General features: G+C 38.6%; 1 protein-coding gene across 7 annotated transcripts in view; it reads left to right on the top strand.

Moving 5' to 3' along the window:
• Positions 1-15,556, top strand: part of USP6NL (USP6 N-terminal like) — a 117,607-nt gene that overhangs the window by 65,561 nt on the left and 36,490 nt on the right. For all 7 annotated transcript variants that reach the window (XM_068670046.1, XM_068670048.1, XM_068670047.1 and 4 more), the window contains 2 exons: positions 9,301-9,340; positions 13,725-13,805. In XM_068670046.1, coding sequence (XP_068526147.1) covers positions 9,301-9,340; positions 13,725-13,805 — 121 coding nt within the window. The remainder of the gene's footprint in view (positions 1-9,300; positions 9,341-13,724; positions 13,806-15,556) is intronic.

The raw sequence follows: 15,556 nt of genomic DNA on the forward strand, positions 1-15,556 counted from the left end.
GAATATACCTCATTTTGACTATGTAGAATTTTTTCATGTGTGTTGTGAAGATTTACTATGAAAACTCAACTCTTATTATAATCCTGCATTGATGGATTCTGCTCTATAGGTGCTGCATTTCCCTGGACTGATTTGGCTCTGAAATATTCATTGCTAATCAAGCTACTGAGGAACTGCTATTAAAAAAAAAAAAATTAAATTTCACCTCTAAATAATCTTCCTTCCTTATTGCACCGAGAATTGTTTTTATTTAAGGAGAGAAGTTGAAGTTGTATTGGGTTAGGAACTGAGATTCAAAATGCCTTTTTTAGATTAATCTTCCTAGCATTAAACAAAATCAATATTTTTTTTTTCCTGCATGCTTTCACAGGAAACAACTACTAAAAGAAAATTTTAATTGTGCTTTGTATGGTGAAGCCTAGTGTGAAAACATGCTAGTGATAGACATGTACTAAACAATAATGAAGGGACTTTACAGATTTTGGGACCAGATCCTATTTATTAGTTGTGGATAAACTGAAATGAATCTCTGCTTGCTATTCAGCTGTGAAGTGATGGAGCCTGTGAAACTGTGAACTTGCAGAGACCTGGGTAAAAATAGGCAATCCTATTTCAACAGAACCAACAGCCAAACAGTATTGAGCTTGCTGGATGTTTTACTTAGGTATTATTTGTTCTGACACCTTCCTGGACTTGGATGCAGACATTTGTGTCCAGTCACAGTTGCACTGTGATCTTTTTCTTTCCACTAATGCATATGAACACATTTCTAAAAGTTGCAACTCTGGGACTGGTATTTGTAGCCCCAAAAGGACAGTAGTAGGATTTCGGGTACATCTTTCTCAGTCATATTTTTGGTGTGTATTTAATTTTGGCTTCCAGTGGACAATAAACAACTTTCCCTGTGTGCTGTGCTTTCATGGCTGCAGTAGCATTTAAATCTTTTTGTATCTAGAAGTTACTGATAAGACCTTGTGTGGTTTTAGACTGCTTATTTCAGCTCCTTTACAAAAGTGTTTCAAATGTTCTTTTTAATTCAGTCTTGTTCATCTTAGGAAAAGGTGTATTTTTTTCCCGTCATTTTTAAGGAAGTTTAAGACTTGTTTTTTCCTCCTCTCCTGCTATCCTGATCGCAATCTAATGTATGGTTGGTTCTGCTACTCTGCAGGTAGGATCTCCCCATGGCAGGTAGGGGCATTTTGTTGTTATTTTCTATCATTCAGGGCACTGTGGATTATTTTCCAAAACTGGATCACAGATGAACCCCTTTCTTTAGTTTATTCTTAGGACTGGAGTCGAAATTTGAATTTTAAATCCCTTCCAATGTGTTAGTGCAGGCTGTCACTTCCACGATTCTCAGCAGATACAGAAAGAAGTGAAGTGACTGCAGCCCTGCAGATTTAATTGCGAACACAAGTAAAGCTGCAGGAGAAATCTGCCAGCTAAGGACAAACACTGTGCTTCTGTTAACATCTTCCATTTCTTGATTTGAGTAAAAGATCACCCACTGTGTATTGGGAATTCAGGAACCACTTCTTGTTATGAGAAGAGCTAGTAGGTAGCACACCTGAAAATGTCAGTGAGTATGATAACAGAGGATTTAATTTATACAAAATATATAAAGTGGTGTGCTTCGGTTTGAAGTTACTGCTCAAGCAGCATGTAAAGATTTAACACAATCATTATTACCTACATTTCCTACTATATTTAGTGTTTATAGAAGACTAAAGGATGTAGGGAATGGCCTGAATATGCTTCATTGACAGTGATTATTAAGAGTGCTGAATGAGGTCTGGGTGATGGATGTTTATTTTTTCTTGAAGTGCAGTGATGCTGCGGATCTTGACCCAAATGAAAGACCCTCCAAAGCAGAATCTTAGACTGCAGAATATTGTTTTATAGAAGAAGCAAGTGTAGGTACATAAAGTGTTGAATTTCAGCAGCAAACAAATTTGTGCTGCTGGAACACTACTGTCGTATTTCATTGATGTCAGAATATACGTTGCATAGCACATTAGTTTTAGTACAGATGAAGCTGCCAACATGCAAGTCCTGGATTATTATTAATACATGATGTAAGTGATCTACATATTAACTACCCTTCAAGCAATACTTAAAAGCAATCTACATATATAAGGAAAAAAAAAAACTTTTTTATATGTTTATATATTGAGTATAAATCAAATGCAAGGCAAAGAGATTTATTCTTTTTCATTTGTCTTTAGCCACTTTAGGGCTATAAGGTGGCTTTACCTTTTTGTATTTTTTCTTTTTTTTTTATATTTTTTTTCAAGACACTTGGAATTCGATTCTGAGAAGACTTTTTAACCTCAGTGATTGCATATATTCAATTAAAATGACATCAGATAACTAGAAATGCTGCTCTGCTCAATTATGTGGATTATAGATTTTCTCAAAGGTCTTCTGATTCCAAGCTGGAAAAACTTTAAAGTTTCTCTATAGAATGTACCTGTCCCTAATGATAGAGATTTAATGGAATTTGATAAATCTTTTAATTTATCTCTGGGAGTTTGCTGTGCTGCAGACTTCTGGACAGGGGCTACATATTCATGGCATTGTGCTGTGCTTGTTGGCAGCAACGTCAACAGAATCCACAAATAATAATTGTAACTAAAATCTAGTCACGAAATCACATCTGATCCAATCTTTTGCCAGCACTAAATTCTTTCTTGCAGCATATTTCCTGATAATTATATTGTGGGATATCACGTTGGCTTATCCTGTATGTTAATTAATTGCTTTGGCTTGCTTATTAATTCTAACAAAACTTCGGAAAGCTGTTTTCTAGTCTGCTGCAGACACCACCCCCATACTGTGCAAAGGTTAGCTGGTGAAATTTAGAGTGGATGGTAGCAGTAGCAGAGCCCCAATTATTTTGATAGACACACAATCAGAATTGTGATTTGTATAAATAAAATACGTAATGGGAAGGAGGAGGAAGTGATCCATGGAGTTCTATCTGTAGAAAATCCATCATTTAGTTTCAAACCCAACTTGCTTTCTTTTTAATATTCTCAGAAATCTTTTCCATGTATTATTGGTTTTGAAAATTACACTGTTGCCTTTAATTTCCTCTCAAAGGCTGGAAGATTAAATCAATTAATCAAAATCAGAATTTTTCTGAAAATTAACTTGTTTAGACTAAAAGATGTGAATTCGATGTTGTCTGAATTCTGCTTTAGATTTGTGCTTTAAAAAGTAGAACAATTTAATCCTATGTCTAAAGAAAGGCATGCAGTTGAAATACTGTTTTGGTTTTACTTGTAAGGATTAATTAGCTTTTTTCAGTTGACTTCATAAGACAGTTTGCTTTATAGTCCATATCGTGGCAGTAATTTAATGCAGACAGGGAAATAATCATTCTAAGTAGCATTGTTATGTGTCTGGTGGTTTACGCAGTCTTATTTATCTTCCCTACAGTAAGATGACTGTGCAACACTTGTCACCTAACCTTTGAACAGAGATCAGCAGCTATATGGTATGACGTGAGGCAGGAAGAGCTGCCTGGGCTGATATGGAGATATACAAAATAAGGCTGCATTCTGTTGCAATGCACAGTTTCATGTATTCATAATGTATTTTTTTATTTATAGGTGTTCCCGGCTGTGGCAGGGGGGTTGGAACTAGCTGATCTTTGAGGTCCCTTCCAACCAAACCATTCTGATTATTGCTTTGATGGTTTTATGTGCCCTGCATCAGAAGCTGAAGGAGAGGCAGACCTAAAAGAGCATCTAGTCGGTGTGTTTGCTGTTGTAGAGTTGGTTTCCCAGTGTGAAGATACTCATTTTTTGTCCAGTAATGCTATAGACTTGTACAACTCACTCCTGATGAATTATTGCACAGCCTAATAACTGTTCATGCCTGGGAAGATTTACTTCTTCCTAATATAATTAAGTTCCAAAATGTTGTTGCAATTTGTAACTCAACCATTTGAGTTATATATTGTACAACATTTTCATATGCACTCAGACTTTTCGTGTTCAAATGTCAATTGAATTCTCCATTTGTTCCCACTTTTCATAAACTTAACTTGATGACCCCTTTGGATTTTGGTTCTACACTATTATTTTTTTTTTTTTGTAGATATTTCACTCACATATTCCTTGATCAAAGCTATTTCAGAAAGAGTCAAAACCCAAGGCTGGATTTTTTTCAGGAGTTCCATCCAATTCATTCTTCTGGTTGGTAACAAATGTGTTTTCCTCTTGGCTTGAAACACTTAACGTTGCATCACAACTGAAAAAGTGAACCCACTGCATCTACTTCTTTGTGATTGAGTAATGAGACCTTGAAGATAAGTGTTCTGCAAGAAACATTTCCCACGTTGTATTTAATATGTGATGCCAAATATGGTTTCATAACACTTTTCAGTTAAAATGTGCATGCCAGGTGATGCTTTTGCACTTAGTAATGTGTTGAGGGTGGCTTGAGAAAATAATTAGGAAATGCTGTGAGAAGCTATTTTATGGAAGGACTGCACCACAGCTTTCATTTTGCTTTTTTGTGTCCTTTCAGTACTTAAAGGGGTCTTATAAAAAGGATGGAGAGGTTCTCTTTACTCAGGTAGATAATGATAGGACAAGGGGGAATGGTCTTAAACTTAAGAGGGTAGTTTTAGACTAGATATTAGGAGGAAATTCTTCAGTCTGAGGGTGGTGAGGCCCTGGCCCAGGTTGCCCAGAGGAGCTGTGGCTGCCCCATCCCTGGCAGTGCCCACGGCCAGGCTGGATGGGGCTTTGGGCAGCCTGGGCTGCTGGGAGGTGTCCCTGCCCATGGCAGGGGGTGGCACTGGGTGGGCTTTGAGGTCCCTTCCAACCCGAGCCATTCTGGGATTTTATGAGGATTTGCATTTTTTAATATACATGTGATAGTGAATTCAGCAATACAGGAATATGGAAATTAATTGACAAAATTTGATGTATTTTTAATTTCTTTTAAATCTAAGAATGATTTGCAAACATGAATAATTTGCAACACTTTCAGGTTGAAGGAGCCCAAGGTTCTTCACAGGGCATGGGCTAATTCTGGGCTAAGCAAGGCTGCAGCAGGTAGGGAGGGGGATTAAGAAGGTGGTGGGTTTAGAACTAGGAGTTAAGAGATGAAAATTTCTCATGAAATTTTCAGCCGACAAAGAAATTTGAACGTAACTGCAAACAAGCTTAGGAGAAGAATAAATCTAGTGAGTGAACTAATATGAGGAAGTCTTTCCTTTTGTTTCTGTTGAACAAATATATCAGTGCTATTTAAAGAAGGCCAATATAAGTGGCAGCAGTTGGTGGGTGACTGTGAGCCTGTGAAGTCTGGGACTGTTTTCAGCGTATTTCAGCTACTCATGGGAGCTAATTACAACATACAGCTTAATGGTCAAACCACAGATCTGCACGTGTAGCTTTCTGATGTGTCAGATCTCTATGTAATTCAGATTAATATTTCTTTTTAACAGCTATCTTGAAAAAATGCGTGAAAAACTGTATTAGCCATCGTGGCAGAGATGTAAAATCCATCTATCATTTGGAAGCTAATTAAAACAAAACAAAGTCTGAGCATTCTCAATCAAATCCTTACTTGCCCACATGAAATCCTGGTTATTTGGACTCTAGGTTGCTTTTCCTTCACATGAAATTCTCCCAGGAAAGCAATACAAGGCTAGGCTGCAGGACGGGAAGAGGACTTCCAGCAGGTGCTGCAGAGCACTGCCAGTGAGGACCCTGTGTATGGGCCCTGATCCCAGTGAGACCCCGCAGTCTGTTCCCTATCCATGAGATGTCTTTGAAGGGCCTTCTGGTAGCAAACCAGCACACCTCCGTGTGGGCTGTCCTCTCTGTCAGAGCCAGGATTTAATCTCACCTTACTTTGTGCCTGGGGTGAAGGCACGGACCAGCCGTAACAATTCTTGGTTCCCGTCTGATTATGTTGCCTTTACCCAAGTTAGATCTTCCTTGACTCTGGTCCATGTGGTGCTAAGGCTGTGTTTCTGCCAAATGACACCTTATGTACATGGGTTCAGTTAAAAGCTGCCCCATGCCTTCTCTTTCGGATTTCAGGTACTGTATGGTGCTGTGCTAATTACGTTAATCAGCCCTGCTTTTCTTCTCCATATCCCCTGCATGAATATTACTGGAGCTATTAAAGGGAAGCAGTCCTCTCAGGCCAGGATGTGGCTAATTTAATACTGTTTACCACTCACCTTAGTACTTGGTGAAGAGCTCAGATAGAGAAATGCAGGTTTAAAAAGGCTGTGGAAGGAGGAAGAAGATTCAGTGTTAAATAACTGAAGGTATAAAAAATGAGATGGAGGGGGAAGATTGGAACACTTCCAGTCTACTAAAATTAGGTTAATAGATGGGACTTTTGTGTCCGAAGTGACACAAACAAATCTTTTTTTAGAGAAAAAATGATGCTTCTGCATAGAAAATAAATACAGTAAAAGGAGATGTATTTATTTCAAACTTCTTTAGCAGGTCAAGAGAGTTTGTTTGCTCATTATGCCTTTCCTTAAGTCCTTACATGACAGATTTGAATATTATGTATGTGAGTACGTGGGCGTCATCAGTGCAGCCTCGTTAATTGAGCACGGGATCTCCAGGAACTCCCTCCTGCGTTCCAGGCCCGTGAGTTACAGAGCAGCCTGGGGCAAGGTGCTCCTCCGCTCCCTGCTGTCGTCCTCCTGCTCAGCTGGAAGCAGCATCTTGGGGAATGAAAATCAGGGCTGGCGTAACGTGCTCCCATGGCATTTCGATGCCTGAAGTGCGTGGGTGCCTGGTATTAGCGCACAAGCAATGTGATGATAAATTTGCTGCTGGGTTAATACAGCCAGGCAGTAGGGGATCTGCTTGCTGGGACAAAGTACATCCAGCTATACTTTCTATTTGTCCTTCTGAGGTTATTTAAAAGCTAGCAGAGAGCATTTCCATAATAAATTATTGTCAATTGTCTGTTCCTTTGTGAGAAAATGAGATTGGAGTAATTTCTCATGTGATTACTTTCTGTGCCAGATTAGAAAACGGGCAGCTGAGCTGTCCAGTGGTCCCAGTTCAGCAGAGCAGGAGCTGGGTCCTGTGTGGGTATGCAGGGACCTGGAGCCATCAGCTCAGTGCCTGACATGCTGGTGACAGCACCGGGAAGAAAAAGAGTCTCTTGTATGGGCAGCCAGCTGCTTGTGTGACCTTGCATGGCCATGAAGAATGCAGTGACTGTGCTCCTCTTGCTGCCTCAGTGAGCCTGACTCTTCTGGTAGTGTAGCTCAGTTGGAAGGGACCTTCGAAGATCGTCTAGTCCAGCTGCTCGCGCAGGCAGCCACAGGGATCACTCAAATTTGGCGTTAGGAGAGGAGAAGAGGTCATTAAAGAACAGAAAACTCAAAGTAAAGTTTGAAAGGCGTAGCAATCTTTGTAATTAAAAGTAAAAAACTAAAGCAGATTAGCAAATATATTTTTTTCTTCCCACTTGCTTATTATATTAATGTTTTTTCAACTTCTGTTCAGATTTCTAGGTGATATTTGGCACACACAGAGCCTACTTTCAGTTTGTTAGTTTAATTACGTGGGGATGTACACAATGATGCACATCATCACATCTTCAGGTGGTACTAGATGTAGGCTTTTTCTAGCATGTTAGACACTGAGACTTCCCATCAGATTATATTGGGTTTTGGTGTTACTCTTCAAGAAAACTCTCAGATACTTGGGAAGTGCTTCAAAATGAACTGATTATGCTTTTTGCTGGTCAAAAGATAAGCTCTGCTGGTTTTTAAATTAGTTCCTAATGTATGTACTGGAAACTTAGACTTGTTTGGATTCCAAAATTTGTTTTTTGTAGGCTCCAAAATGTTGATTTGAACAAGATTTTTCATTAGGTAAAGTAATTCAGATGTATTTCATTATTCAACTAAAACTTCTGAATTTGAAACTGCATCTCTTAAGTCTTTAAATGAAATAAAATATAAATATAACTTAAGTGTTTTGCGTTGGACTATTCTTATATTGGCTTCATCAACATAGGAAGGAAAGCAGATTTCAATTTCCATCTCAACTTCTGTAGTTTTTCCCATTAAGGATGTTTTTCACCCTTGCACAGATTTAATACTGGTCTAAACTGGTGGGTTTTAGTGTCCTCGCCAGAGACAGCTGTGATGATGTGAGTAGTTATTCTTTCAAAATATTAAGACTTAGTGAGGACTCTTCTTTTTAATCTTCTGTTTTTTCTTGTTCTTATTGTGAAGGATTTATTTTGTCCCTTTTAAAGGTGGGTTTTGTTGGCTATGTTATTTATCTGATCTGTAGAGCAGAAAAGGGGAGCCTTGCTGCTTAGATGAGCTGCTATGTTTTCAGGAGCTGCAGACGATGCATACAAAGGAAGGAAGTCTCATTTGGCATCAAAGCGGTTTAGTTACTTTTGATATGAAAAACATAGGTTTCTTTGATAAGAAAAACATAAGTTAGAGCCCTCAGAATGAAACTAAAATAATATAAAGCCAGAAAATATCTGATAAAAGGCTGCTTTTCAAGTTTTTTCTTCATAACCCGTCTTTTTAGTTAGGTTAAGAAGTGAAATAAATTTATTTTAAAATATTAATTAGATACCTACTAATAAAACTTTTTGTCACCTTCTCCCTGTTCATCAGAGTGAAAATTTTAAACTTGAAAAAAAAAAAGTTAACTCTCCTAAGTCAAGCAAAGTCTCTGTGCCTTTCACAGGGTAAAATAGAAAAGAAGGGAAAACTTTTTTAGGGGTATTTTAATTATTTTAATTATATGGTCAAGTAACGAAGCTGTTTAGGTTAAAAATGCATGGAATGGAGTTCGGATTCTCAGGTTTGGGAATAGCTGGATTTCTAAAAAATAAAGCTGCACACAAAATATGCAATGGTTTGAAAAATTTTCATTAAAACAACTTTTAATTTAAAATTGCTGTTTATGTTTAAAGAAAATTCTGGTTTCAGGTGAGTAGTACAGCCCAGGGTGCTTTAACAGAAAAATTATTATGATTATGATTAATTATTGTTTTGGTAAAGTCCTCTTCTCTTGAAGTTCTGCAGTCTGTTCTGATTTAGAAGTTTCAATATTAATTTTATTTTTTTACTTAAAACGTGAATCTTACTGTGTTTAAAAACTAAATTCCAAGGGTTCCTGCGTACCATGTCATACCCATCTGAAGCTGAGACTTCTTGTTTACTTGTTCATTACTACATATTGCTATTATAGAAGTTCACTTGTAATGTGACCTAGACAAAATGATTTTTTTTTTGTAGATTAATGTGAATTTTTTCTTTGTTTTCAGTCCAGAAGAGCTTCCTGTCCATGATGCAGCAATAGAGAAGGTAAGTTCAGTGTCCTCCAGTTTTTTAAGTAGGAAGCGAACTCTTACAAATTCCTGATTTTTTAAAAATATAAATTGTTGTGAAATTAGGAGATGAAACGTTTTAGTGATTTGCATTCCCGGAGAATCACGATGGAAGTCCCAGAAGGACTGTGTCCCTCAAGGCCTTGTTAACTAGCCTCCAGATCCCTTGGCGGCCCACACGATAATGTCATTACTAGTCGCAGTGAGACGTAGATTTTCCTCACCCATCATGTGATTGAGCTATTTACGTTATTTATTTACGTAAACAGAGTTATTTAACAAATCCTGCCCGGCCCTGCCCTGATGGGTTCCCAGCTGGCAGGCACTTGTCTGGGGTGAGCAGCCTCATGGCGGTGCCACAGCTGTCGTCAGCTGCACTGGCCGGGGGATTTGGCCAAGTGAGGTGGCACCTCTGGTGCTGAGGCATCTGCTGCCTTCCCCTGGCATGTGCAGCTTGCTTTTCTATGGAAACAGTGATGGGTGACCTGGATGTCACTCACTGCAGCGTGATTACAGCCTTGTAATGCTGAGTTGACAAGCCAGGGGTGTTGTAGATGTGTAAGACCCATCAACAGGCAGTGCAGGCCACAGTCCAAAAGGCCTCCCACTGAGGGAGGATGCTGGAGGACAAGTCTGGGAGCTGACCTTTTGATTTTATTGAGCTTTTATTAAAATCATTGGGAACCGAGTATCTGCTTGTCTGGGCCTACATGTGTGCCTTTCAATACCGTGGGCATTTTCTGTCAGTCCCCTTCTTATCTCTAGGACTTGATCAGATTCGTACTGATCTGTATCACCAAAAAACTCATTGTGAAACGCTGAAAGCTGTAAGTTTAGTCCTCTCTCTTGGCTGCACAAATCATTAGAGTGTTTGGAAGAGGGGTGGAGTGACTTGTCTTAAGGAAGCTCAGCTCTGAGGACTTGGAGCAACATTTCCATATGTGAAGTACTTTGAGCTTCTGTGGAGAAGCCAACAGGGGATCAGTACGGGGCTAGCAAGAAGCGTTTCTCAGAAGTGAACTTCTGAGTCCCTTATGTTTTGCGGCAGTTCAAGTGTATTTCTGCATACACAGCCTGAAATAAGTTGCATTTTCCTGCCATGTTCCATTACATTTAATAACACAGTAAGACTATATATAATTTCATTTCCATCAGGACACAGCAGGGTGGTGAGCCTATGAGCATAAACATTAGACAGCTTGCAATTATTGTGGTGCATGTGTTTTGAAGCTCTGTTTCACTGTGACTGTGTTGTTAGCCTTAAATTATTGGGTGAAAACAGTGTCTCAGTTCTTTGTCCCATATTTTATTCATGCTGTCTCAGACAAAATGTCAGCATAGAAACTGTATTTATTGAATCAATGTTAAGTTGCAAACCTAGTTTCTTTTTATAATCGTGCAGTAATGCTCCTGTGTTAGACTCCTGGTTGTACTCCTGATGATATCCTGACCTCTGCTGGTTTGAGGCTTATCTGCCTTCTATCAGTGGTGGTTGAGGCTTTGCTATTTTCACATACCATTCACAGGACAATGAATGTGTCATGTTAATAGAGGCTAACACTGGAAGCTTTCTGTGCAAAATCTGTTAAAGTTTTTGCTTTTTTTTTTTTGCTTTAAATCTGAATTAAAAACAAAACAAAACAAAAACAACACAAAAAACACAAGTTCCTAACTCATGCTTTGATTTAACTTGCAGCTTAGCTAAAGGGTTGTGCATATCCTTGTGACTTTTAAATCTACATTCTTCATATACATCCTAATGTCAAGCTAAAGCTGGGGTTGTGCACACGTTTGTGCTCATGTTTTTGCCTGTAATACTTTTAGAATAGGCGTTATTGCTGTGAATGCAGTGTACCTTTGATGCTTTGTTTACCTCGCTGGGCATTTGATGACTTAAATGTGCCAAGCCATTGTCCTGCTTTATGAACTAATCTTCATGTGAATCACACAGCACATCTGAGCTAAAGCTAGGGGAGGAAAGATGAACCAGAAGAGAAAGGCGGACAGGGAACTGACCTCAGGAAATCTGGAGTCTGTGTCAGACTGTTTATGAAGTGCTATGAAATGCTTTGTAAGGCATTTTCAGTGCTGTGGGTTTTTTGTCTTTGATTTACTTGATTGTACATCAGAGAGCAGGTCCAGTGAGTTCTGGTTTTGTTGAGGCTCCTGCTGCAGCCTTGCTGTAAGGCTCAGCTCTAGCACGCTTGCCATCGAAGAAGGAAGAGCACTGCACAAAAGATGCAGCCAAAAGTGCTTGCCAGCAGAACTTCACGCTTCGTGTTCTCATTAGTGTATTATTTACTGACACGAGAGTGAGAAACCTTTTCTTTTTCAGTCAGGGATTCTGTTGTTCCCTATGGCAAGAATGCTTCAAAGTGGATAACGTACTCAGAAGAGAGATAAATGGATTTTTTTTTTGGTGACAACTACATGGAACTTGCCTAAAAGAGCAGCAGCAGCAGCCCTCTATTCTGCAATGAGCTGCTTCAGATCTATCCGTGTATTTGGTGGCGCACCTGCTAGACATGAAAGTGAACATAATTCAGCCTTTAAAAAAAATAGCTAAAAGTTCTCAACAACCGAACAGAGAAAAAATAATTGCTATTTTGAGTATGGCAGCATTGCTTGAGTACTGGGATAAATTGACACAGAAGGCATAAAAGCTTGAACAAACATACAATTGAAGTGAGCTTCTGGCTCAAAAGACCAAAAATCTTGAAAGTAGATCAAACATGCAAACAAAAAGACTGTAGGAGCAGGTAGATTTTTATTTTTCTTACCAATTATCTAAACAACCTGTTGAGGGCAGAGACCTTTTCCAACTTGACAGCAGTGTTATTCGAGCAGTGGAAACTACGCCTAGAGACCATCTACCTCTGATATGCTAAAAATGCTGATTTCGTACAGAGGTTCAGAGTGTGGAAGAGAATCAGAAGCAATAACGTGAAACCTATCAGATTTGGGAAGCAGTAGTTTTTGTACGGTTTCCTTCTAACCTAACTCTTCAGAAAGGGCTTTAAATATTATTTGAAAAAATAAGAAGTGCTTGAGACTTTACTAAATACAGCATGGAGCCTGAACAAGAATGTGAGCAGTTGATTGCAACGTGAAGAGCTAGATAAGTAAGATTGAGATGGTAGAAGCAATTATTTCCACCTAACTTACACTTCTGTTGGACGGGTGGAAATAAAAGTAACTGTTCAAATAGCAACAACAGAACACAAAACCAAAACCCCTTTATTTCCAAGATGTTTTATGGACTGAATCAGGGTTGGGATGGATCTAAGCAGTCACCAAGTTGCGGTTCTGTTAGTTGAAGGCTTTGTGATCCTGGATTAAACATTCCTTTCCCATTTTATTGTGTTGATAGACAAGAAAGAATACATAAAATCTGATGAGCAGTAAAAGCGAGAAGTACATTTAGAATTCAGTTGAGACTATAAGTAATAGTTTTCATTTATATTATCCCCCACACTTTAGATATAAAGTATTAATAAGTTTCCAGTGTCCTGCAGAAATTACTCTGAATATTCTTACATCGATTTATCGCTGACCATATGAATCAGAACATCCTTCCTGTCTTACCAAGAATTGAAGTGGAGGAGCTGGGCTTTACCAAACCCCAGAATATTCAGGTTTGACGAGAAAGCAGTAACCACAGACAAGTTTTCTGCTTCAGCTTTTTCACTGTTCCTGGAAAATCCTCAGCTCCAAGGCATTATGCAGCAGTTGAAATAGCTTCATAAAAAACAACCTCACTTCCCCCACAGACATCAGAGTTAATAGTTAGCTTTCTAGAGTAATTAGGGAGATGTAGCCTTCTTTACAGCGTGTAAAACTGGGCTGTAAAAATAGCACTTCTTCTTATCATCCAGACTAACTTAGTATGGATTTTTGACTGTGAAAAGCCAAAGTGCCAGGAAACTCTAGGAACTAAAACAGCTAATTGTGTCGTGATTAAAGAAGGCTCTGATTTCAGAGCCAGCTAACTTAAAATGCTTGCAGCAGAAATTGCAGCCTGAAACATTACTGAGTATAGGAGCAAGTTTTTTTTTTTTTGTATTTGTCAAAAGGGTGTAGAGAAGAAACTTCTACAAATCTTGAACTTAAAACGTCCCCAAAAACAGGCAGCCAAAGACCAGCAGAAACCTTTGTTGTCAGCACTATGTAAAATAGTACTTTGTAAGAGGAATTTAATTTAACTGATGTTAGTCTTTGTTGCTGTTCTTAGATGTGAGTAGACCAGAAGTTGATGATACTATAATAATTTTTTTCTCAATATTAAAAAAGTACATTAAATAAGTAATTTTGAATGTATTCATCTTGAAAAGATTTTAAAACATATTCTGATTTCATTTCAGCAAAAGCACCTTGAAATCGAAAGAACTACAAAATGGCTTAAGATGCTGAAAAGCTGGGAGAAATACAAGAATAGTGAAAAGGTAAAGTTACGCCTGCTTTTTCTTTAGTTATCGCTTCCAAATGAATATGTAACCTTAAATTAGGATGTCTTATTTTCTGATTATAAAAATATACATTTTTTTTCCAAATACAAGGAATTTTGAATGACAATATCGTGTCTGCTCATCATTCCCAGTAATAGTGTGTTGCACTGCATTGTGCTTGTGCCGTGGGTTCAGAACTAGGACCACGTAGTGTCCTGCGTTCACAGGACTGCAGAATAATTTGTGGATGAAGCCTTGCCTTGTCTTGTCTTGCAGTTAGTTGGTGTGTATCAGAAGTTGTATTTGATTACACCTTGAGAATGGGAAGGAAGGGAAAAAAAATGAAAATCAGTGTAAGCTTGAAAAGAGGGAATACATTTAAACGGGAATAGCTGAACTCTGCAGAAACCATACAACCCTTTTTCAATGGTTGTGAATTTTAACATGAGGATGTTTTTTTAATTAATTTGTATGCTGGATATTGTAGTAATTAATATTTAAAGTTATGCCGCCAGTACCTCAAAAGAATCTTACTAAGATCTGAGAGGTTTTTTATTATTAATCTTATTTTCTTCTATGGTTTCCTTTTTATTTATTTTTTGCAACTTAGGTTTACTGAACAGCCTAGGATGTCTTCTGTTCACTGAAAACTGTCTTAAATAACTCTCCAAGGAAACTGATTAGTCATAATGTGGGGTATTTTGTGGGGCACTTGATGTTTACCTTTTCATGCTTGCCAGCGGAGATATCTTAGGATATCCCAAGATATCCTTTGCTAAAAGGAGAGTTTCACTGTGTAAGCCATCCTGTGCCTTATCATCCCTTACAGGAGGAAAAAGTCTGTTTTTCTGTAAATCATCTGCAACACAGCATTCATAATAAGAGAAGTGATTTTTTTTTTGATGGTATGAATGGGATCTGCTTTTCAATAGAACACTTTCAATCTTGATGGGCTTTTATTTTGAGACCAGTATGAAAGAACTGTTCAGGGATAAATCCCTGACTATGCTGGCAGCTCCTTACCTATACCCAGCATTTCTGGATTAGAAGAGAACAGTGACAACAACAGAACATAAATGGAGTAAAACGACTTTCCATGTGAAATTATGGGTGAATTTTTAAGTAATTGAATTATCCATTCATGCTCTTAAAACTGCTTTTGGGGTTTTTAGTTCCAGAATTACTTTGAACCTACTGGATTACAAATAATGGTCAGGGAGTAAAGACAGAAGTTGGGTTATGTTGGGTATGCCATTAAGTGCTAAGTGCTTTCAGTCACTTTGAAAAGTAAGTCGAGGCTATCATATGAATAATTTATTTGCTGTAAATATACTCTTGGTCATCTTAAAACTGTTCAATAGTGAAAGCATGGAAGAATTTTAGCTGGGGACGATCTTCCTGGAGAGGCTGGGCTTCCAGCACTGTGCTCTGAGGAGGTTTTCAGAACAAATCCTGCTCTGGCTGTCTGGTGGTTAATGCACAGGGTACGAGCTTCCCGGAACCAAATTCCTCTTCTCCTCAGTAGGGCTCAAAACTTGCATTTCCTACTGGAGCTCTGACACTTCTGGTGATGCTGTGCTTTGCAGAGGGCTCCTGCTGCTCTTTTGCTGACAGCTGTGGCACATCCCAGCCACTGCCTGGATGAGTTGTCTGCAGACTTAGCTTGCTCCCTTAGTGGAACAACAGGGTAGTAAATTGTTCAGTGCAACGTGGAAGAGCTTTGGAGGGAGAGATGGAGTACTCCAACT

Source organism: Anas acuta, chromosome 1 (assembly GCF_963932015.1).
Source record: "Anas acuta chromosome 1, bAnaAcu1.1, whole genome shotgun sequence".
NCBI lineage: Eukaryota > Metazoa > Chordata > Aves > Anseriformes > Anatidae > Anas > Anas acuta.